We start from the raw sequence: 25,177 nt of genomic DNA, 5'->3' as shown, positions 1-25,177 counted from the left end.
TGATGTCTGTTTTAGGAGTTTGTGGAGGAGCAACATAATGTTGCAGATGTGCCCCAGCTGTGGTGAGTTTGCTTTCATGTGTTCATCTATAGTAAAAACATTTGCTTTGAAATAATCTGCCCCTATATTGTAGTTATACAGATGTAGGACCTTAATAACCTTTTACTGCAGTGGGCTAAATCAGGGTCACTGTCAGGATCGTCATAAGAACACTCGGACCAAAGCGCAGCGTGAAATCGGTTCGACATCTTTTATTTGAAGTGAACCTCACAAAAACAATAAAGAATAAACGAAACGTGACGATCTAGTGCTCAAAGGCAACAACACAAAAACAAGATCCCACAAAACACAGAGGGGAAATGGCTGCCTAAATATGATTCCCAATCAGAGACAACGATAAACAGTTGCCTCTGATAGGAAACCATACCAGGCCAACATAGAAAAAAACAACCTAGATTACCCACCCTAGACACACCCCAACCTAACCAAAAAAGAGAATAAAAAGGCTCTCTATGGTCAGGGTGTGACAGTCACACACAGTGTTTCTTAGTAATCTTAAACAAATCTACCTTGAAACAAAAGTATACATCTCACACACATGGATATAGTCTTAAAAAAGAAGACACCATTAGCATTTCAGATATAGAGTTGAAACACTTTATATACACTACCGTTCAAAAGTTTTCAAACACCTACTGATTCAAGGGTTTTCTTTATTTTTACTCTTTTCCACGTTGTAGAATAATAGTGAAGACATCAAAACTATGAAAGAACACATGGAATCAAAGTATATTTTAGGTTTGAGATTCTTTGAATAGTCACCCTTTGCCTTGACAACAGCTTTGCACACTTTTGGCACACTTTTGGCATATTACAGTGCCTTGCGAAAGTATTTGGCCCCCTTGAACTCTGCGACCTTTTGCCACATTTCAGGATTCAAGCATAAAGATATAAAACTGTATTTTTTTGTGAAGAATCAACAACAAATGGGACACAATCATGAAGTGGAACGACATTTATTGGATATTTCAAACTTTTTTAACAAATCAAAAACTGAAAAATTGGGCGTGCAAAATTATTCAGCCCCCTTAAGTTAATACTTTGTAGCGCCACCTTTTGCTGCGATTACAGCTGTAAGTCACTTGGGGTATGTCTCTATCAGTTTTGCACATCGAGAGACTGACATTTTTTCCCATTCCTCCTTGCAAAACAGCTCAAGCTCAGTGAGGTTGGATGGAGAGCATTTGTGAACAGCAGTTTTCAGTTCTTTCCACAGATTCTCGATTGGATTCAGGTCTGGACTTTGACTTGGCCATTCTAACACCTGGATATGTTTATTTTTGAACCATTCCATTGTAGATTTTGCTTTATGTTTTGGATCATTGTCTTGTTGGAAGACAAATCTCCGTCCCAGTCTCAGGTCTTTTGCAGACTCCATCAGGTTTTCTTCCAGAATGGTCCTGTATTTGGCTCCATCCATCTTCCCATCAATTTTAACCATCTTCCCTGTCCCTACTGAAGAAAAGCAGGCCCAAACCATGATGCTGCCACCAACATGTTTGACAGTGGGGATGGTGTGTTCAGGGTGATGGGCTGTGTTGCTTTTACGCCAAACATAACGTTTTGCATTGTTGCCAAAAAGTTCAATTTTGGTTTCATCTGACCAGAGCACCTTCTTCCACATGTTTGGTGTGTCTCCCAGGTGGCTTGTGGCAAACTTTAAACAACACTTTTTATGGATATCTTTAAGAAATTACTTTCTTCTTGCCACTCTTCCATAAAGGCCAGATTTGTGCAATATACGACTGATTGTTGTCCTATGGACAGAGTCTCCCACCTCAGCTGTAGATCTCTGCAGTTCATCCAGAGTGATCATGGGCCTCTTGGCTGCATCTCTGATCAGTCTTCTCCTTGTATGAGCTGAAAGTTTAGAGGGACGGCCAGGTCTTGGTAGATTTGCAGTGGTCTGATACTCCTTCCATTTCAATATTATCGCTTGCACAGTGCTCCTTGGGATGTTTAAAGCTTGGGAAATCTTTTTGTATCCAAATCCGGCTTTAAACTTCTTCACAACAGTATCTCGGACCTGCCTGGTGTGTTCCTTGTTCTTCATGATGCTCTCTACGCTTTTAACGGACCTCTGAGACTATCACAGTGCAGGTGCATTTATACGGAGAATTGATTACACACAGGTGGATTGTATTTATCATCATTAGTCATTTAGGTCAACATTGGATCATTCAGAGATCCTCACTGAACTTCTGGAGAGAGTTTGCTGCACTGAAAGTAAAGGGGCTGAATAATTTTGCACGCCCAATTTTTCAGTTTTTGATTTGTTAAAAAAGTTTGAAATATCCAATAAATGTCGGTCCACTTCATGATTGTGTCCCACTTGTTGTTGATTCTTCACAAAAAAATACAGTTTTATATCTTTATGTTTGAAGCCTGAAATGTGGCAAAAGGTCGCAAAGTTCAAGGGGGCCGAATACTTTCGCAAGGCACTGTAAATATTTGTTATTATGTGGATTATAATTGACATTTTTGTAGGGGTTGATAGATTTTTCGTTAGGGCAAATCAAGTCTGTAATTACAAACTTTAAAAGCCTTTTTAAAACTAAAATACACTACAAGTGTCTCAGCAACAAACGAGTGATCAAATTAAGATCATATATTGGTATGGTTTTTATAAATCCTGCAGTTGTAACATAGGCTAACATAAAAGGATATCTTAATCTCATGGCATTAATGTATGCTTTAGCTTCTTATGTTGCACATTTGCTACTAAACATTTCTATTTACAGGAGTTACTTTGGAAACCAAGGGACAAGCAACTTCTCTCTGAGGTTGGCCGGTATCCGACGTGCTATGGAGGTGAGAAAGTTTACCACCTTTTGAATTTCATTTGATGTACATTTCTGTACCATTTCTAAATGTACTGTCTTGTTCTCACAGGCTCTGACATCCTCAGACAGTACCTCCCTTAATTACCTCACCCACGCTGGGAGGATGGTGTTGAGTGGACTGTCCGAGCTCAACCAGCAGGTAACCGTTCAAATAATTGTACAACATTCATCAGACCAGATATATAGTTCCCACTGGGCACAGATGTCATTTCAGCGTGTCGTTTTTAGTTACATTTGGTTGAGTTGTCAACTAATGTGAATTCAATCAAAACAAATCTACCATGTCATTGGACTTAGGTTAAAAGTTTGGTGAAAAAAATACTTTGATTACTTTTTTCAATTCCAATCCGTTTTCCATGTTTATTCAACATCATCACATTACATTTTTGTTGTTGAAATGACAAGGAAACAATGTTGATTCAACCAGTCTTTGCCCATTGGCTTACATTTAGGCAACAGTGATTCATAAGGTTTAGTTGAAAAGTTCCAATGTCTTACAAGCCAAACAATCAGAGGCCCTCTGAATTACAGACCTGAATCTTTGAGTTTATGATCCAAGTTCTAAGGAATTTTATGATTGTTTTGTTTTGAGGATGTGAGGAAGTTTCAGCAGGCCTACGACATCCTGGTGAACTTCATTAATGAGCCAGCAAACAGGGAGCAACTAGAGCTGGAGATGGCTCTTGTAGGAGTAGGTTTACATGCAAGCTTGAGTGTTAGCTGCAGGCACCGTCTGCTCATCCAACATCTACTCAATGAGACTTTCTGAAGTGCTTGTCAATGAAAAAGATGTAATTATCTTATTTGTTTGACTTCAGATCAACCACATCAATTTCACAGATGTATTTTATGAATTCGTTCTACTGAGCCTTCTTGAAGGAAAAACATCTCTTCCAACATCTGTAAGTGACCCTAATAATGTAAACATCCTGTTGTTTATCTACCCTATCCACACTGTAGCCATACCAGGTCTGTAGACACTCACTCATGTCCCCTGTTCCTACTCCAGAGGCCTGGTACCTTCTTTTATCTGCTCATGGAAGTGATGATGAGGATTCGCCCTCCTGGAGGAGCCTGGACAGAGTCTGCTGGGAACTTCTACCTCCTCATTAAGGTGCATATTTATTTATTTATTTATTCTCCCTCCCTCTCTCTCTCTCTCTCTCTCTCTCTCAAACTGTGTGTGATGGTTTGTCATCCATATCTTTGTAGCTGGTCATTAACTATTTGTTGATGATGTGTCTGTTGTCGTCAGGATCAGATGAAGGCGTGGTTGGACTCCATCTTCAACCTCGATGAGTCCATCTATGAAAGCCCACAGAGGCTCTCGTGGCAGGTGATGGAGAATCTAGAAATGCAGGTTGACTTCCTCCTGTCCAGCCTGGATTAAGGGTCCCAAACTGAGCTGAGGATCCTAAACACAAAATAAAGTATTTTGCATTTAAACATTATCTGTCAAACTAATTTTACATCATGTCAAATCAAATCAAAGCACATTTTATTGGTCACAAACACATGGTTAGCAGATGTTAATGCGAGTGTAGCGAAATGCTTGTGCTTCTAGTTCCGACCGTGCAGTAATATTTTAAAAGTAATCTAACAATTTCAAAACAACTACCTTATACACACACAAGTGTAAAGGAATGAATAAGAATATGTACATATAAATATATTGATGAGCGATGGCCATGCGGCATTGGTAAGATGCAGTAGATGGTATAGTACAGTATATACATATGAGATTAATGTAGGTTAATGTAAATATTATATAAAGTGGCATTGTTTAAAGTGACCAGTGATACATTTATTACATCCATTTTTTTATTATTTAAGTGGCTAGAGATTTGAGTCAATATGTTGGTAGCGGCCACTCAATGTTAGTGATGGCTGCTTAACAGTCTGATAGCCTTGAGATGGAAGCTGTTTTTCAGTCTCTCAGTCCCAGCTTTGATGCACCTGTACTGACCTCACCTTCTGGATGATCTTTTTGGCCTTCCTGTGACATCGGGTGGTGTAGGTGTCCTGGAGGGCAGGTATTTTGCCCCCCGGTAATGCATTAGGCAGACCTCACTACCCTCTGGTGAGCATTACGGTTGTGTGCGGAGCAGTTGCCGTACCAGGCGTGATACAGCCCAACAGGACGCCCTCGATTGAGCATCTGTAAAAGTTTGTGAGTGTTTTTGGTGACATGCCAAATTTCTTCAGCCTCCTGAGGTTGAAGAGGCGCTGTTGCACCTTCTTCACCACACTGTCTGTGTGGACCATTTCAGTTTGTCCGTGATGTGTACGCCGAGGAACATAAAACTTTCCACCATCTCCACTAGTGTCCCGTCGATGTGGATAGGGGGGTGCTCCCTCTGCTGTTTCCTGAAGTCCACGATCATCTCCTTTGTTTTGTTGATGTTGAGTGTGAGGAAATTTTCCTGACACCACTCTCCGAAGGCCCTCACCTCCTCCCTGTAGGCCGTCTCGACGTTGTTGGTAATCAAGCCTACCACTGTAGTGTCGTCTGCAAACTTGATGATTGAGTTGGAGGCGTGCATGGCCACCCAGTCATGGGTGAACAGGGAGTACAAGAGAGGGCTGAGAACGCACCCTTGTGGCAGTGGTGAGGATTAGCGGGGTTGCTTCCTACCCTCACCACCAGGACCTAGTTGCACAGGGCGGGGTCGAGACCCGGGGTCTCGAGCTTGTTTTTCCATATGAAGTTGTACAAAAGCCTATCTAAGGTACAGCAAGTGGATTTGGGAATGTCAATAGATGAAAAAAGATAGGATGCATAAGATAGCCCCACAGCTTTGGATAAAAGCACCCTTCGTTGAAGACTTAAATCCAACCCTAACCACGAGGATAATCTTTATTGACAGATTCAGTTACAGGGTTCAAATTAAGATCATTCACAGGCTTAAGATTTTTGGTGATCTTTACACCGAGGTAGGTTACACTATCTTTTTCAGAGATGTTACAATCTGCTGGATTGACAGCTTCTTTCAAAGCAAACATCTCACATTTGGAAAGATTTAATGCTGAACCTGAGATTTTGGAGAACTGCTTCACGATATCCAATGCTAATCTAGCTTGTGTGTCCCCGTCCCCCCTGGAAATCCCGCCTTGTATGTTCCATATTTAGTGCACTGGGCTAAAGTAGTGTAGTAGGAAATATGGTGTCATTTGGGCCGAATCATCAACATAGTATTAGTATTAATGTCAATATTCCCTGTCCATTGCTGTTCTGGTTAGTGATTATTGTCTTATTTCACTGTAGAGCCTCTAGCCTTGTTCAATATACCTTATCCAACCCTTTAGTTCCATCTCCCACACATGCGATGACATCACCTGGTTTAAATGATGTTTCTAGAGACAGTATCTCTCATCATCACTCAAGGCCTAGGTTTGCCTCCACTGTATCCACATCCTACCATACCTTTGTCTGTACATTATCCCTTGAATCTATTCTATCGCGCTCAGAAACCTGCTCCTTTTACTCTCTGTTCCGGACGTACTCAACGACCAGTTCTTATAGCTTTTAGCCGTACCCTTATCCTACTCCTCCTCTGTTCCTCTGGTGATGTAGAGGTTAATCCAGGCCCTGCAGTGCCCAGCTCCACTCCTATTCCCCAGGTGCTCTCATTTGACTTCTGTAACTGTAAAAGCCTTGGTTTCATGCATGCTAACATTAGAAGCCTCCTCCCTAAGTTTGTTTTATTCACAGCTTTAGCACACTCTGCCAACCCGGATGTCCTAGCCGTGTCTGAATCCTGGCTTAGGAAGACCACCAAAACCCCTAAAATTTGGCATCCCTAACTATAACTGTTTCCGACAAGATAGAACTGCCAAAGGGGGCGGTGTTAGCCTGCAGAGTTCTGTCTTACTATCCAGGTCTGTACCCAAACAATTCGAGCTTCTACCTTTAAAAATCCACCTTTCCAGAAACAAGTCTCTCACCGTTGCCGCTTGCTATAGACCACCCTCTGCCCCCAGCTGTGCTCTGGACACCATTTCTGAACTGATTGCCCCCCATCTATCTTCAGAGCTCATGCTGCTAGGTGACCTAAACTGGGACATGCTTAACACCCCAGCCATTCTACAATCTAAGCTTGATGCCCTCAATCTCACACAAATGATCAATGAACCTACCAGGTACAACCCAAAAGCTGTAAACACGGGCACCCTCATAGATAACATCCTAACTAACTTGTCCTCCAAATACACCTCTGCTGTTTTCAACCAAGATCTCAACGATCACTGCCTCATTGCCTGCATCCGTAATGGGTCTGCGGTCAAACGACCACCCCTCATCAATGTCAAACGATCCCTAAAATACTTGAGCGAGCAGGCCTTTTTAATCGACCTGGCCCGGGTGTCCTGGAAGGATATTGACCTCATCCCGTCAGTAGAGGATGCCTAGTTATTCTTTAAAAGTACCTTCCTCACCATCTTAAATAAGCATGCCCCATTCAAAAAAATTTAACCAGGAACAGATATAGCCCTTGGTTCTCTCCAGACCTGACTGCCCTTGACCATTATCATCAAATAGCCCCTGCGCTATGCAACTTTTCAGGGAAGTTAGGAACCATTATGCACAGGCAGTTAGGAAAACTAAGGCTAGATTTTTCAAGCAGAAATTTGCATCCTGTAACACAAACTCAAAGTTCTGGGACACTGTAAAGTCCATGGAGAATAAGAGTACCTCCTCCCAGCTGTCCACTGCACTGAGGCTACGAAACGCTGTTACCACCAATAATTCCACTATAATTGAGAATTTCAATAAGCATTTTTCTACGACTGGACATGCTTTCCACCTGGCTACCCCTACCTCGGTCAACAGCCCTGCACCCCCCACAGCAACTTGCCCAAGCCTCCCCCATTTCTCCTTCACCCAAATCCAGATAGTTGATGTCCTGAAGGAGCTGCAAAATCGGGACCCCTGCAAATCAGCCGGGCTAGACAATCTGGACCCTCTCTTTCTAAAAATGATCTGCCGAAATTGATGCAACCCCTATTACTAGCCTGATCAACCTCTCTTTCGTATCGTCTGAGATTCCCAACGATTGGAAAGCAGCCGCGGTCATCCCCCTCTTCAAAGGGGGAGACACTCTAGACCCTAACTGCTACAGACCTATATCTATCCTACCCTGCCTTTCTAAGGTCTTCGAAAGCCAAGTTAACAGATTACCGACCATTTCGAATCCCACCGTACCTTCTCCGCTATGCAATCTGGTTTCAGAGCTGGTCATGGGTGCACCTCAACCACGCTCAAGGTCCTAAACGATATCATAACCTCCATCGATAAGAGACAATACTGTGTAGCCGTGCTCATCGACCTGGCCAAGGCTTTCGACTCTGTCAATCACCACATTCTTATCGGCAGACTCAATAGCCTTGGTTTCTCAAATGATTGCCTCGCCTGGTTCACCAACTACTTCTCTGATAGAGTTCAATGTGTCAAATCGGAGGGGCTGTTGTCCGGACCTCTGGCAGTCTCTATGGGGGTGCCACAGGGTTCAATTCTTGGGCTGACTCTCTTCTCTGTATACATCAATGAGGTCGCTCTTGCTGATGGTGATTCTCTGATCTACCTCTATGCAGAAGACACCATTCTGTATACTTCTGGCCCTTCTTTGGACACTGTGTTAACTAACCTCCAGACGAGCTTCAATGCCATACAACTCTCCTTCCGTGGCCAACTGCTCTTAAATGCAAGTACAACTAAATGCATGTTCTTCAACCGATTGCTGCCCACACCTGCCCGCCCGTCCAACATCACTACTCTGGACGGTTCTGACATATATGTGGACAACTACAAATACCTACTGTAGGTGTCTGGTTAGACTGTAAACTCTCCTTCCAGACTCACATTAAGCATCTCCAATCCAAAATTAAATCTAGAATCGGCTTCCTATTTCACAACAAAGCATCCTTCACTCATGCTGCTAAACATACCCTCGTAAAACTGACCATACTACTGATCCTCGACTAAGGCGATGTCATTTATAAAATAGCCTCCAACACTCTACTCAACAAATTGGATGCAGTCTATCACTGTGCCATCCATTTTGTCACCAAAGCCCCATATACTACCCACTACTGCGACCTGTACGCTCTCGTTGGCTGGCCCTCGCTTCATACTCGTCGCCAAACCCACTGGCTCCAGATCATCTACAAATATTTGCTAGGTAAAGCCCCGCCTTATCACAGCTCACTGGTCACCATAGCAGCACCCACCCGTAGCACGCGCTCCAGCAGGTATATCTCACTGGTCACCCCCAATGCCAATTCCTCCTTTGGCTGCTTTTCCTTCCAGTTCTCTGCTGCCAATGACTGGAACGAACTGCAAAAATCACTGAAGCTGGAGACACATCTCCCTCACTAGCTTTAAGCACCAGCTGTCAGAGCAGCTCACAGATCACTGCACCTGTACATAGTCCATCTATAAATAGCCCATCCAACTACCCCTTCTTCATTCTGTATTTATTTATCTTGCTCATTTGCACCCCAGTATCTCTACTTGCACATTCATCTTCTGCACAACTACCATTCCAGTGTTTTAATTGCTATATTGTAATTACTTTGCCACTATGGCATATTTATTACCTTACCTCCCTTATCTTATCTCATTTGCACACAATGTATATAGACTTTTTTTTCCTACTGTATTATTGACTGTATGTTTGTTTATTCCATGTATAACTCTATGTTGTATGTTTTTCTTTATCTTGGCCAGGTCTCAGTTGTAAATTAGAACTTGTTCTCAACTAGCCTACCTGGTTAAATAAAGGTGAAATAAAAAAAATATATATTTTAATGTTTTGGTGCCTTTTGACTTAAGGCAATTCAGAAAGCTGATTGAGGACCTTATTACTGACTAATGTGTCTGTTTATGACTGCAACATTGAGTCACATTAAATCTCTCACGTAGTCTCCTTGTGTACGATATGAACATGTTCAAATCAATTTAAACTTCATGTGCAGACAAAAGGGGAATGAGCAATGCACAAGAGGAACACAATTATTTTCTCCTCTTTGTTATCAAATGATGCTATTTTCTGTGCTGTAGCCCCTTGGGAGAACATTTACATGCAGCCTAAGAGCCATAGAGGGAATTAAGCATTTAACTCCTTCACAGGGGATTAGTTCAATTAAGATTTTGAAGTGAGGGTGAAATAGGGAAAACAGTAATGTGGAGTTCTGTAGAGTTATGGAGGAGCTCTGCAAACCAACATTCAATGGAGGTCCTGAAGAAAGCTTCCTTTCTTGCTAATGTGGTCCGTGGCATGGTCACATTAGCCATCACTTGTTGTGTAACTATTTAATCCTAGTAAAAATTCCCTGTCTTAGGTTAGTTAGGATCACCACTTGATTTTAAGAATGTGAAATGGCAGAATAATAGTAGAGAATGATTTACTTAAGCTTGTATTTCTTTCATCACATTCCCAGTGGGTCAGAAGTTTACATACACTCAATTAGTATTTGGTAGCATTGCCTTTAAATGGTTTAACTTTGGTCAAATGTTTCGGGTAGCCTTCCACAAGCTTCCCACAATAAGTTGGGTGAATTTTGGCCCATTCCTCCTGACAGAGCTGGTATAACGGAGTCAGGTTGTCACGTTCGTTATAATGATTGGACCAAGGTGCAGCGTGCGTAGAGTTCCACATAATTTTAATAAATCGAAACTCACCAAACAAAAACAATAAAGCACAACCGAACCGTGATGCTACTGGTGTGCACACAGGCAACTAACTATCGACAAGATCCCACAAATCACAATGGGAAAAATGGCTACCTAAATATGATCCCCAATCAGAGACAATGATAAACAGCTGTCTCTGATTGGGAACCATAGTAGGCCAACATAAACCATTAATCACCTAGATGACCCACCCTAGTCACTATCACGCACCAACCAACATAGAAAATAAACAGCACTCTATGGTCAGGGCGTGACACCGGTTGTAAGGTCTCCTTGCTCACACACGCTTTTTCAGTTCTGCCCACACATTTTCTGTGGGATTGAGGTCAGGGTTTTATGATGGCCACTCTGAAGTGCACCAGTCCCTCCTGCAGCAAAGCACACCCACAACATGATGCTGTCACCCCTTTGCTTCACGGCTGTAATGGTGTTCTTCTGCTTGTAAGCCTCCCAATTTTACCTCAAAACATAACGATGGTCATTATGGCCAAACAGTTCTGTTTCATCAGACCAGAGGACATTTCTCCAAAAAGTACGATCTGTGTCCCCTTTTTCAGTTGCAAACCGTAGTCTGGCATTTGTTATGGCGGTTTTGGAGCAGCGGCTTCTTCCTTGCCGAACGGCCTTTCAGGTTATGTCGACATAGGACTCGTTTTACTGTGGATATAGATACTTCTGTACCCGTTTCCTCCAGCATCTTCACAAGGTCCTTTGCTGTTCTGGGGTTGATTTGCACTTTTCGCACCAAAGTACATTCATCTCTAGGAGACAGAATGCATCTCCTTCCTGGAGTGTATGACGGCTGCGTGGTCCCATGATGTTTATTCTTGCGTACTATTGTTTGTAGATGAACGTAGTACCTTCAGGCGTTTGGAAATTGCTCCCAAGGATGAACCAGACTTGTGGAGCTCTGCAATTTTTTTTCGTTTGATTTTCCCATGATGTCAAGCAAAGAGGCACTGAGTTTGAAGGTAGGCCTTGAAATACAGCCACAGGTACACCTCCAATTGACTCAAATTATGTCAATTAGCCTATCAGAAGCTTCTAAAGCCATGACATAATTTTCTATAATTTTCCAAGCTGTTTAAAGCCAGTCTTACTGTATGTAAACTTCTGACCCACTGGAATTGTGATACAGTGAATTGTAAGTGAAGTAATGTCTGTAAACAATTACTTGTCATGCACAAAGTAGATGTCCTAACCGACTTGACAAAACTATAGTTTGTTAACAAGAAATTTGTGGAGTGGTTGAAAAACTAGTTTTAATGACTCCAACCGTATGCAAACGGGGATTACAGCAACAGGCAGAAATGACATACTAGAAGCATCTATTACACAGGTTATTGTCAGGTAACCCAAATATTGCTACAAAAAAAAGCAGTTCTCCCTCGCATAAGAGTTTGCATTTATTTGATTCTTAAAAATAGTCAATAAACTTCTTGAAAAAAACAATACAAAACTATCCTACATTATTTGTCACACTCATTCTTGTGGCAAGACCATCGTTCCTTATCTTCTCAAAACTGTCAAGAGGAAAGTCCCTGATAGTGTTCTGTCTCGTGTATCCCATTAGAGATAGAATTATAATTCTGGATCTGGTCTATTCCATTATAGTCTTTGTATCAGAACGTTTTCAGATGCTTTGGTGAGATGCTTTATGGTAAAAGTCTGATCAGACAATCCAAAGCTTCACAACACATGTAACTTCACTGCAGTGCCAGGCATAGCTGTGTGACAATGCAAATCCCAAACAGTTGGTGAACTTGGCCTGCATGCATCAAATGAGGGAAGTTAAAAGAAACTCTGCCCAAAACAAATATATTGGTATTTGTTTCATCAGTCCATTGTTGATGGAAATACCATAAAGAGTTTTGGGGTGTAGTTTTCCTTTCAAATGTGGCTGAGGGACACTAGTGAGTGAAGGATCTTGACTACAGTGAGGATATAGAATTAAAAACGGTCTTTGAACCCAAGATCCACATTTACAGGTACGAGCTTGTATTTTATTTTCAATTATGTTATCCTGGTAGGCAGTACAAGTGAAATATCACCTTACATAAGAGTTAGAAAATGGAATGCATTTAATAAAAGCTTCAACGTTACCGTGCGACACTCTACAGTCGTTTCACTTTCTGTATTAGCAGCAAATCGACTCATTTGAGGGTAAGAAATATAGATATGATCCCTGCTCAATTTCATTTCACAGACCAGATCAGTCCGTTAAAGTGTAGTGCCACCTGCTGGTCAATATGTAACAATGTCTAAAACAAAAAAAATGGAGGAAATGGTCCAGCGCCACCAGTTCTCAATCTCTGAGAAGACCGAAGTTATTGAGCAAACAATTCAAAGCATGTTCCAGATACCAGTTGTAACATTTTAAAAAGGCCGTTTCATACTTTTTAATCAAAGCAAGCAAAGTCCACACAAAGTCATTCGTGGCTCGGTCAAGTGCCCTTAACTGTGAGAGCAGTAGCGAAACAGGTAGATCTATAAACCCGTCAAATCATGGTACATGGAATTATTTAATCATTTGGTGCATACATGTTCGCCTGTACAATCTGGCAAAGATATGCTAAACTAAGAAAGGGACGATGTGCTTAGAAATCATATATAAGCAATCTACATTCCAAAGCATTCAGATACACTTAAAAATACAATTTTATATGTACATAATAAAAATGCTTGCTGAGAGCTTATAAAAAAATATCATACTTGTGGAGAACGTCGACTTCTCAAAGGAAGAGAGCGGTCTAAGTTTACAATGGGTGAGTGGAGACCGCCATAGGAACAGTATTCCAGCAAAACAGCAGACCTCTTCCGCCAAGTAAAGAGGTGGTCTGAGGGGGGGGGGTTCAATTCTGAAACTCAAAAACTGTGGTGTATTTCATCCACCCAATTAGCCATGGTGGGAAATTAATTATACAAGATGTACTCCTCTCAAACTGACCATGGTTCAGTGTACAGAAACATTATTTTAAATATTCAAATTGGTGTGTGTGTATTTATATCTGTCGCTCAACATGGTTCAACTCAAATTGCAGTTAGACCCACTAAAGTCATTTTAAACCTGGGCAAGAGCATCCGATAAATCTGAACTCTAATTTCAGTGGAAATCCCCCATTGACGTCAATGCAACATGTAGGCACAACTTAAACCAGTTTTGGCATCTCAAGTTTAGATCGGGCCCTTACTGAATAGCAGGCAGAGATTACTTTCCTTTAACACCCTTCAACCCTGAGAGATGAATGTTAACCCAGACGTTGTTCACGTTCTCATTCAGGGTTGGAGAAGACAAAACGGCACAGTAACTGTAGCAGAAACAAGTGACGGGACATAGTCATTGTCAGAAGGACACAGCAATCTGAAAGCCTTATTCCTGACCGTCTCCGGCTTTGGGGAGTGGGACTACTAGTGATTAAAGCCACAGGGGCCTTGAAACGGGAGGACGTTATTCTTTGTATTGACATCAGCAGGGAGAGGGTGGGGTGGGGGGGGTTGTGGCTTTTGCAACAGTAAACCTATAATCACCGCTGCACTCGAAGTGGCACGGACCATAACACCCACAGAGGACAAAGCTAACGTGGTGCCATGAAAGTCAAAACAATTCCCGACTTTGAAACAATTCATTACTACATTGTGAATGCGGAGTCCAATAAATGCTGGGAATGACTGTTGCCAACTGCATGCCCTGTCATTTGTCCTGTAAGACGGTTATTTTCAAATAGGTATTCTTAAATACAATTCCCATTGCAGTGGAGTCCATGATGGTGGGGGTGGTAGAATGGAGGAGTGAGGGAGAGGGCGACTTCTGAGACCTGAAAGAACTGAACAAAAACAAACAAAAGTGTTCTCTCCACAGACTGGTCCTCTGGCACCACGGATGGACTCATCTTGGACATCTTATGATATGTAGTTGGCAACGTGAAAATGTATTTCCCACACCACTGACATGTCTCAGACGCCACAGACAGAGACCGAGTGACCCGTTTCTCTTCGATAGCATACATGTTTTTCAGGCAGGAAACCTTATCCACAGGCTGAGCAGGTCCCATTCCGGCTCCTCAACCAACCTGTGATGCACCTCCTGCTATTCAGCTCCTCACTTCGCTAGTTGTTTAAAAAAAAAAAAAAAACATGATTGAGGGAGAGAGAAAAAAACTACTGAAACGGCAGAAAGAGTAAGTAAATATAGTACAAACAAAACAAAACATTAAAAAACTCAGATGGGGGGAAAAACTTAAAAGAGCTATGGGAAAAGCTGATAGCCTGCCCCGTCGCCTGAGTTCGTGTCCATTTCTCCTTCCATCAGTGACATCAGTCTGTCTGGTGTTATGAGATGACCTCGGTGTGGGAGGGCACCGAATCCACCAGCGTCACCTGCTCCTCGGCCGAGTCCAGCTCCTCCGTCTTAATGATGATGTCTCCCTCCTGGAGCACCACCACCTCCTCCTCCTCCTCCTCCTCCTCCTCTTCAACCACTTCCTCCTGCTCAGAGGTGCCATTGGTATGGCTGTGCGACATGGCCTCCAGCTTCATACGGTACTGCTCTGCTTCCTGCTCTTTGCACATCAGCTGCTGCCGGTACTCCTGGGCCTTCCGGTTGGCTTCCTGCAGCTGCCTCTGTAACTGCTCCTGGACAGATGGATGGAGAAGAGGAGAAAGGGACAGAAAGGTCAGACCAAAGTTCACACACTTGCACTTCACTTGTGCCAATTGCACAGTATCAAAGTACCAAAATAATCTAAAAGAGTTTGTTTTCCTAACTTAAGCCCCCAAAACATTTCACAGCAGCATCTAGAATCGAGAAATATGCAATACAAAATCAAATAAAACATTTTGCTTGAGTCAGAAACCAGTTAAATGGCAGAAGCATATCAGTTCAATGTGTTGCACAAGAGAAAATGTGCCCCCCCGACCGTGTCTCCAGACTCCATGTGGTTGGCAGAGGCCTCTAGTTTCCTCTTGCGGGCAGGCGGGGGCTGGGGTTCCTCCTCAACCACCTCCTCTGTCACTTGATTGGCTGGCATCGCCAACACTGCAAATCAACAGACAACAGCTCAGAGCCTGAAGGAACATAGTATCGAACGGGACCATTAGGTTAATTAATAAACTAAATTAATGACGAAGTAGTACACAATGTCCGACAAAGGAACTAGAACAAAACAATCTGCCAGAAAGCTAGAAACTGTTGCCTACAAATACAAGGTCCACACTGTCACAACAATAAGGTTGCTTGTAGGTTAAGTGGACATTCCACTGTGTGGCTGAAGTTACCTACCGCTTTAATGCTGCGTTCATAAAGTGAGAAGGTGGTAATTACCAGTTGTGAAGTCACAAATACCAGTTGGATGCAGTCACGTTCTTTAAAGTCATTGAGAAAGGCCAAGAATGTGCCAACCATATTAACAGATTTATAAAAAAACAATGTTTTGTTGTTGCATTTAATTGATGAAAATGCTGTTAGAGGTAATTTCCTTATTAGATGACGTCAGAGGTAAGCATGTGGGAGAGGTCAGAGCTGAGCGATGACAGACGGGTTTCCTACTAGTAATTACCAGTTGGAGGGGTGATAGTGGATTTTCCCAGTCGTACAGTATGTGGTAAGACCACCTTCCCACTTGGTTATGAATGCAGCATTAGAACACCAAGTGCTGGTTTCCCAGACCCAGATAAAGTCTACTCCGAGACTCAAAACAGCTATCAATTGAGATTCTCCACTGAGCATGCCTTTTCAGTCCGAGAGTAGGGTCCAAGAAACTGTTCCCAAATGGATAGAGGCTATGGGAAGTGGCTACAGGCTGAAATGAGCACCGTTATGTGACCAAAAGTGAGACGTTCTCTTACTCTGTTGTCCATGCTGCATGGTGACAAAGAATGGCTGACCAAGCCCTCCAGTCTGTAGGTTACCGTGTTGGTCGGTCACTATGGTGATAACCCTTTGACCTTGCTCATTCACCATGTGCTGGATGCTGCCGGGGTCCAAAGAATTGGCTGCTATGGCTTCCTCCGAGTCACCTGCTGTCAGACAAGGGGTAAAACAGAGGGAGAGCGGAAAAGGTTCACTTTTAGTGTCGACCGTCGTTTTTGTATTAGGAAATAGTTCATGTTTAAGCCTATATACAGTACCAGTCAAATGTTTGGACACCTACCTACCTACCTATTCAAGTGTTTTTCCTGTATTTGTACTACTTTTATGTAGAATAATAGTGAAGACATCAAAAATATGAAATAACCCATATCAAATAATGTAGTAACCAAAAAAAAAAGTGTTTAAACAAATTAAAATATATTTTAGATTCTTCAAAGTAGCCACCATTTGCCTTGACAGCTTTGCACACTCTTGGCATTCTCTAAACCAGCTTCAATTGGAATGCTTTTCCAACAGTCTTGAAAGAGTTCCCACATATGCTGAGCACTTTTTGGTTGCTTTTCCGTCACTCTGCGGTGAAACTCATCCCACACCACCTCAATTGGGTTGAGGTCAGGTGATTGTGGAGGCCAGGTAATCTGATGCAGTACTCCATCACTCTCCTTCTTGGTCAAATAGCCCTTACACAGCCTGGAGGTGTGTTGGGTCATTGTCCTGTTGAAAAACAAATAATCCCACTAAGCGCAAACCAGATCAGATGGCGTGTCGCTGCAGAATGCTGTGGTAGTAATGCAGCTTAAGTGTGCCTTGATTTCTAAATAAATCACTGACAGTGTCACCAGCAAAGCACCCCCACACCTCCTCCATTCTTCCCAGTAGGAACCAGACATGCGTAAATCATGTGTTCACTTACTCTGCGTCTCACAAAGACGCTGAGATTTTTGGTTGGAACCAAAAATCTCACATTTGGACTCGGACCAAAAGGACAGATTTCAGTTTCTTGGCCCAAGCAATTATTTTCTTCTTATTGGTGGCCTTAAGTAGTGGTTTCCATGCAGCAATTTGACCATGAAGGCTTGACTCACAGTCTCCTCTAAACAGTTTATGTTGATATGTGTCTGTTACTTGTCTGTTACTGTAAAGCATTTATTTGGGCTGTAATCTGAGGCTAGTAACTCTAATGAACTTATCCTCTGCAGCAGAGGTAACTCGGGGTCTTCCTTTCCTATGGCGGTCATCATGAGAGCCAGTTTCATCATAGCGCTTGATGTTTTTGCGACTGCACTTGAAGTTCATTAAATTCTCCGGATTGACTTGACCTTCATGTCTTTAAGTAATGGACTGTAGTATTTCTTTGCTTATTTGAGCCGTTCGTGCCATAATATGGAATTGGTATTTTACTAAATAGGGCCATCTTCTGTATACCTCCCCTACCATGTCACATCGCAAGGAAAGAAATTCCACAAATTAACTTTTAACAAGGCACAACTGGTAATTCAAATGGATTCCAGGTGACTCCCTCATGAAGGTGGTTGAGAGAATGCCAAGTGTGTAAAGCTGTCATCAAGGCAAAGGGTGGCTACTTTGAAGAATCTCAAATATATTTTGATTTGTTTAACACTTTTTTGGTTACTACATGATTCCATGTGTTATTTCATAGTTTTGATGTCTTTACTATTATTCTACAATGTAGAAAATAGTAAAAAAATTAAGAAAAACTGGAATATGGAGCGTGAGGATTGCAAACCCTTCTCTATTGGCGCAGCGATTTTGTCCCCAGTGAATTTGGAGAAGTCACTTTACAGTAACAATCCTATTATACATAGCACAGTCTGCATCTAGAAGCAAAGAAAGGTCAATTTTGACCTTAAACCAATATCATTCCTGCTTCCAATTGCCAGGAATCCCTCCTTTGCCCCCTCTAACCTTGACAACCCCTTTAAGCGATGTGGAGAGCTCAGGATAGATATAGATATAGATATAGATATATATATATATATATATATATATATATATATATGCCTCCTTGCCTCCTTTGATTTTATATATAATATATATATATATATAGAGAGAGAAGGGAACGTTGCCTCCTTTGATTTTATATATATATATATATATATATATAGATATATAGATATATAGATATATATATATATCTATATATCTATATATATATATATATATATAAAATCAAAGGAGGCAACGTTCCCTTCTCTCTCTATATATATATATTATATATAAGAGGCAACGTTCCCTTCTCTCTCTCTCATATATATATATATATAGAGAGAGAAGGGAACGTTGCCTCCTTTGATTTGCTGAGGGAAACCTATAATCTTCCCAGTAACTTTTTCCCCCAGATACTTACAGATTAGAGACAGTTAGAAAACATCTTCCGACATTTGGAAACGCTAAACCTTCCATGTTTGACGGATGCATACAAATGTGTCCCACCCTCAGGCAAACTGATCTCTCGTCTATATGACGCTTTTCAATCTGTTAGCGCACCTTCTACAGATGCCATTAAGGCAAAATGGGAGGAAGAGCTATGGACTGAAATTTCTGTGGCAGACTGGGAAGATCGCTTGGAGTATATACACGAGGTCGACCGATTAATCGGAATAGCCGATTAATTAGGGCCGATTTCATGATTTTGTAATCGGAAATCAGTATTTTTGGACACCGATTAAAAAATAAATAATATATATATATTTTTTTTAACACCTTTATTTAATCTTTATTTAACTAGGCAAGTCAGTTAAGAACGCATTCTTATTTTCAATGACAGCCTAGGAACAGTGGGTAACTGCCTTGTTCAGGGGCAGAATGACAGATTCTTACCTTGTCAGCTCAGGGATTCAATCTTGCAACCTTAGTTAACTAGTCCAACGCTCTAACCACCTGATTACATTGCACTCCACGAGGAGCCTGCCTGTTACGCGAATGCAGTAAGCCAAGGTAAGTTGCTAGCTAGCATTAAACTTAACAATCAAAATCACTAGTTACACTAGTAATATCATCAACCGTGTGTAGTTATCTAACGTGCCCTGTGTTGCATATAATCGATGCGGTGCGTGTCGTTGCTCCAATGTGTACCTAACCATAAACATCAATGCCTTTCTTAAAATCACACAGAAGTATATATTTTTAAACCTGCATAGTTAGCTAAAAGAAATCCAGGTTAGCAGGCAATATTAACCAGGTGAATTTGTGTCATTTCTCTTGCGTTCATTGCACGCAGAGTCAGTGTATATGCAACAGTTTGGGCCACCTAATTTGCCAGAATTCGACATAATTATGGATGGAAGTTCCCTCTGCCAAATTATTGGCTCAGCGATTTGGCAAACACTACACTACAGATATATTCTGAGCAATAAATTAACATTTGATCAAATCTGGCAGTCTCTCTTCTCTTATTTGGACCATTTGGCACTGCGAATGTGTACATTTTAATGCACTCTCACTTGTGATGTTTTAATCTACCCTTGGGCAGCATGTGCTTGCCCAAGGGGTGGGGGGGTATCCTCTTTCTGTATGTTTTATTTTGTATTATTTAGTTTGTACCTATAACTCTGGGTCTTTTCGAATCAGTCTGCTCTTATGTTTATATAAGAATTGCATACTTGTCTTTTCTATAAAATACCTATACACCATTTGTGTGTGTGTGTAAAAGAAAACCAAGGAATTAGTAGTTGTGTTCAAACTTTTGACTGGTACTGTACATTCTGGACTGTACTTTGTGGCAGTCAACGTGTGGGCTCAATCTTCTCATTTAAATAAGCATTACATACAGAGGTAACAAGGTAAAGCGCAAAGGAACTCAAGCTGTGAGAAAGTATTTCCATCTGATCGGTGAGAATCAATGTTTCTTTTCTGCATGACCTTTGATTCCCACATATCTCACATTGTGGTCACTACCTCATTGTGTGGGACCACAAAGCATCAACAGACCCTATCAGTTTATGAGATCAGAGTGATAAAGGCCAGGGACTAGGCACTAGACTAGAGGAAACAACGAAGCGTGGGGCACTTTTCTCTGAGGCGGGGGGATACTTGAAAAGATGTAGCCGTTAACTGGAGAAACCAGGTCATTTTTACTTGACTGGCTGGCCTTTTCTTTCCATAACCAGCGGAGGATACTGAGGGTAGGACGGCTCATAATGGCTGGAGCAAATGGAATGGTATTAAACACATGGATTTATTTGATACCATTCCACGCCAGTCATTCCACACCAGTCATTACCGAGAGCCCGTCCGGCACAATTAAGTGCCACCAACCTCCTGTGTTTTTAACATCCACAAACCCTTCGTCAGAAGACCAGTCATTTCAAATAGTATGAACCCTAGCCTAACTGAAGGAGGTTTGGTGTCTGTGTGTGTAAAAACCCAGTAGCTACCCGAGTTGATGTTGTTGAGGAGGTCCGCCAGGTTGACCACACCCCCCGGGAGCCCTGGGATGCCCTGGATGATAAACTGAGGCTGGGCCGAGCTCCCCGTCATGCCAGCCTCTGCGTTCATGTTCACCTGGTTCTGCATTCCCTCCTATAGACAAACATTGTCAACAACACTATCAGAGAGACAGACCGATAGATAGACACACACACACACACACACACACACACACACACGGGAGACTGCCAGGAGCAAGTCCTTAGGTACATTTGTCCTTTTTGGTCTAGAATAGTGCGCGGAAACCTTCTCTCAACTAGACTCTACATGCAACTTAAGGTCTCACCTGTAGTAGGAGCATAAGGTCGGCATTCTGAATGTCTCCTGCGATGTCAAACGGCGTCTTATCAAATTTACTGAGAGCGTGAACATCGGCGCCATGTTTCACGAGCGTCTCCGCTACCCTTTGGTGGCCATTCTGGGCGGCCCAGTGGAGAGCAGTCATCTTCAGCATGTCCTTGGCATTAATGTCTGCGCCACTCTGTAGAGTGTGACCCAGGAGAAATGACAGGGACAGGATAAGACAGCTGGCAGACTTGGCAGTTTCACTGCTTTCTTCACACATGTATCCACTTTTTCTAGTGTACTTAAATTTAAGAAATGTTGGTCAGAGAAAGAGCAGGACTCTGCATCTGAAAATGGCCCCTGGTCAAAAGCAGTGCACTATATTAGGAATTGGCCAGGTCAGACCCTAAACACACACAATAAACAGCTAAAACCTTAGAAAAGAAAGAGACACGTGTACCCTGACTAATAGATCCACGATGACATTGTGGCCCTCTGAAGCAGCCATGTGCAGAGGGGTCCTGTCCACTTTGGTTCGGGCATCCCTGCTGACGCCTGCCCTGAGCAGCACCTCGGCAGTGGAATAGTGCCCGTGTTGGGCGGCCAGGTGCAACGGAGATGTGCCGAGCTGCTCAGAGTGCCAAAGAGAAAGAGGGATAAAGAGTCAAAACACCATACAGTTGAACCAGACTGGCACTTCAGACAATGTTTTACATTTAAACCACACAAACCAGACAAAACCCTGGGGTGGGTAAAACTAGTTAAACTGAAGCAGATAATGAAAATTGCCCAGATAGAGACGGTAAGACAGGAATCATTACCCAGTCTGTGGTGAAGGGAGCCCCATTGGCCATGAGTGTCCTGACTTCATCGTCCTGGCCTTTCCGTGCAGCCTCAAGGAGCCGCTTCCCCAAATCCACCAGCGACATCTGAGACAACACAATTACAAAGGTTGCAGTATTTGGCCCTGTGACTGTACATGTATGCAACTTTTGCAGTATGTTTTCACTGAGGTGGTAGCCTGACTTAGGTCTGCTGTTAAACAGTATTAGGCGGTTGTGAAGTTACCCGTTCACACAATGTAGGCCTGCCTACCTGTTACAGCTCATGTAGTGTACACATAAATAGGGTCCTGTATTTTGGTTAATTGTGTCACATTAACTGGATTTGAACCTTTTATCATAAAACTGTCCCCTTTTCTTTTTATGTCAGATGGTCCAGCACCATCCTCAGAGAATTGCTTTCATTTTTGGCCCAAATCTAATTTCTGAAAAAAGACTTCAAATAAAAATGGTTAAAATCCAGGTCATATGACATGATTTACCAAAACACAGGGCCCTACTTAATAAAAGTATGTACTTTTAAGCCAACTTTTGAAACTCAATAATGGGTTAGGGTACTAGTGCATTTTTGGCTAACTTAATCAAATGAGAGGACTCTGCCCTGAGCATATATTTACAATTTAACATAGCTATAAGTGTGTTAATCCCATTTCAGATATTACAGACAAAGTTGTGTTATTAGCTATGCTAGATCAATTTTGTTAAACAGAAATCACCATGGAAGTATTATAGTCGTAATGGAGCTTACAACTTTGACTCATCACATATGCTGCGGCTACTGTTTAGCGTCTATCCTGTTTCCTAGTCACTTTACCCCTACCTATATGTAACATATCTACCTCGTACCTCTGCACATGGATTCGGTACTGGTACCACATGTATATAGCCAAGTGATCTCGTTACTCATTGTGCATTTATTCATCGTGTTACTATTTTTCTCTCTGCGTTGTTGGGGAAGGGCCCTAATCATCTCACTGTTTGTCTACACCGGTTGTTAACAAAGCATGTGACAAATAACATGTGGTTTGATTAAGAACTTGGCGTTAGTAATGCAAGATATCGACCGTGAAATAGACCAACAACAAAAGACACGGCAGCAAAGGGGCGCGCTTTCGTTCTGTGGAGTGTCTAGGCTACACATCTCTGGAGAAGAAACGGGCTTTTGTTGTTGCTGCAGACTCGTGCTATTTAGACGAATGAGTCGAGCCAATCCCGGATATATGCTTATCAGATGTCCCATTTGAGCACAACACAATTATTGTTGTAAAGTAACGAAGTTAGTGGTTATGCTACAGATCTAACGTGCATCACTCGAAACCCTTTGGTATCGCTCAATGCTGCTATGAGTGATGGTAGTTTTTCATAACAGGGAAGAATAGGCTAGTTATACTGTTGAAAATCGCGTTGATCGGAGGTATGCATCCGTAAACAATCACGCAGTGTGTTGTTGGACACAAAGTAAAATGTGAATAGCGTGATGTGCACTTTTTTGGTTGTCGTTACATTGTAGCTAGCTGGTTGGTTTACTATTACTACATCATGAAAGCCCACTATAACAGGAGGCTCTCTTCATAGCAAAAGCGTGGAGATGGAGACGATGAGTAGCCATCTTATACGCCTCGGTGGTGAAAACGAACAAGAGGCGGCCATGTGTTACATTATCCGTTAAATCATTCACCTACATTATTTAACAACCACGAACAACGACATTTAAATACATGACAGGAAACTCTTTGATATTAAGTTGTTGGTTTTCCGGGGGAAGTCAAGAGAAATTCCTATTTTACACGAAGAGAAAAAACTACTTCCACATCCGGTTAACAGCATTCTTTCTCGCACGCTTCATCAAATGGTTTCGCGCAATTTTTCTGATTTTAAACGATCGATTAATTCATAATTGCTTTTTATCAAAGAGATGCCACCACCTTTACCGTGCGAGTATTTATACAATATCATATGAGCCTGATGGCGCCAGGTTTGTTATCTAACCAACCATGTAGCTAGTTAGCTAAGGTTCGCAAGCAATAACTTCACATACTAGCTACGTTAACGACACTTAAAGTATGAACACACTTAAGAAATGGGAAAGTTCCACAAACTGTTTAGTGCGCGTGATTAATGTGGACTTTCGCACAATGTCCCAGCTTCGAAACTACCACCTTGCTGTGTTACTCGGTCTCGTAACTAGCCAGATCTAAGATAGTTAGCTAATGCCTGGCTAACTTTAATAACAGCTAACGCTAGCTAGCTGGAGGCGGAATCCCGAATGGACGCAAGCTAACGTTGTGTAGTTCTTACCTCAATACGGCTTCAAATGAATGCTCTTAGGCTGCAGACATAAGTTCCTTGACTTTACCCAATTATTTTAAATGTTCTCCTCACCTTAGATAATGAAAATAAATTATATTTTTGTATTAAAACGGATACAAAGATGGCGGCAACTCGACACCGGAGGTGGAAATCGAGCTTTTTGAACCCTCTTGTGGGCGGGCGAATGAAAAAGTAGCAAGCCCTTCAATGGCCAATTAACCCATTACGGTAAAAAGGCGATACTGAATTTAAGCTGTAAAAAAAATATGAACGCAACTTGTGAAGTGTTTGTCCCTTGTTTCATGAGCTGAAATAAAAGACCCCAGACATTTTCCATGTGCACAAACAGCTTATTTCTCTAAAATGTTGTGCACAAATGTGTTTACATCCTTGTTAGTGAGCCTTTCTCCTTTGCCATGATAATCCATCCATCTGACAAGTGTGGTATATCAACAAGCTGATTAAACAGCATGATCATTACACATGTGCACCTTGTGCCTGGGACAATAAAAGGCCACTCTAAAATGTGTCGTTTTGTCACACAAAACAATACCACAATGTCTCAATTTTTGAAGGAGCGTGCAATTGGCATGCTGACTGCAGAAATGTCAGCCAGAACTGTTGCCAGATAATTTAATGTTAATTTCTCTACCATAAGCCACCTCCATCGTTTCAGAGAATTTGTCAGTATGTCCAACCGTTCTCACAACTGCGGACCACGTGTTTTTTGATGTCAACCTTGTGAACAGAGTGCCCCATGCTGGCGGTGGGGTTATTTTTTTTATATTTTTTTCACCTTTATTTAACCAGGTAGGCTAGTTGAGAAATT

The 25,177-nt window shown here is 42.0% G+C and overlaps 1 protein-coding gene across 5 annotated transcripts; it reads right to left on the bottom strand.

The window, feature by feature from the left end:
* Positions 1-11,986: 11,986 nt before the first annotated feature.
* LOC112264747 (GA-binding protein subunit beta-2) lies at positions 11,987-24,534 on the bottom strand. Of its 5 annotated transcripts, none has more exons than XM_024441540.2 (8): positions 24,421-24,534; positions 22,018-22,125; positions 21,657-21,824; positions 21,198-21,392; positions 20,860-21,004; positions 16,438-16,611; positions 15,510-15,628; positions 11,987-15,225 (listed from the first exon to the last, which is right to left on the bottom strand). In XM_024441540.2, the coding sequence occupies exons 2-8, from the start codon at positions 22,123-22,125 to the stop codon at positions 14,923-14,925; spliced, it is 1,212 nt and encodes a 403-aa protein (XP_024297308.1). In that variant the 5' UTR covers positions 24,421-24,534; the 3' UTR covers positions 11,987-14,922. The 5 variants fall into 5 exon arrangements, with proteins under 5 accessions (XP_024297308.1, XP_024297307.1, XP_024297311.1 ...); XM_024441539.2 differs by having other exon boundaries at positions 24,337-24,521; XM_024441543.2 differs by having other exon boundaries at positions 16,438-16,608; positions 24,337-24,521.
* Between the last annotated feature and the right edge of the window lie 643 nt (positions 24,535-25,177).

Source organism: Oncorhynchus tshawytscha, linkage group LG13, assembly GCF_018296145.1.
Source record: "Oncorhynchus tshawytscha isolate Ot180627B linkage group LG13, Otsh_v2.0, whole genome shotgun sequence".
Classification (NCBI taxonomy): Eukaryota; Metazoa; Chordata; class Actinopteri; order Salmoniformes; family Salmonidae; genus Oncorhynchus; species Oncorhynchus tshawytscha.
Note: the sequence above shows the minus strand (reverse complement) of the source record. Positions and strands in the feature narration are given on the sequence as shown.

Bases quoted from the DNA above. Each gene is read 5' to 3' on its own strand.
- LOC112264747 (XM_024441540.2), bottom strand. From the start codon at position 22,125: ATGTCGCTGGTGGATTTGGGGAAGCGGCTCCTTGAGGCTGCACGGAAA. The intron at 21,825-22,017 runs GTAATGATTCCT...CACTCTGAGCAG, and splicing joins CTCCCTTCACCACAGACTGG to CTCGGCACATCTCCGTTGCA. The intron at 16,612-20,859 runs GTAGCTACTGGG...CTTGTCTGACAG, and splicing joins CCTCAACAACATCAACTCGG to CAGGTGACTCGGAGGAAGCC.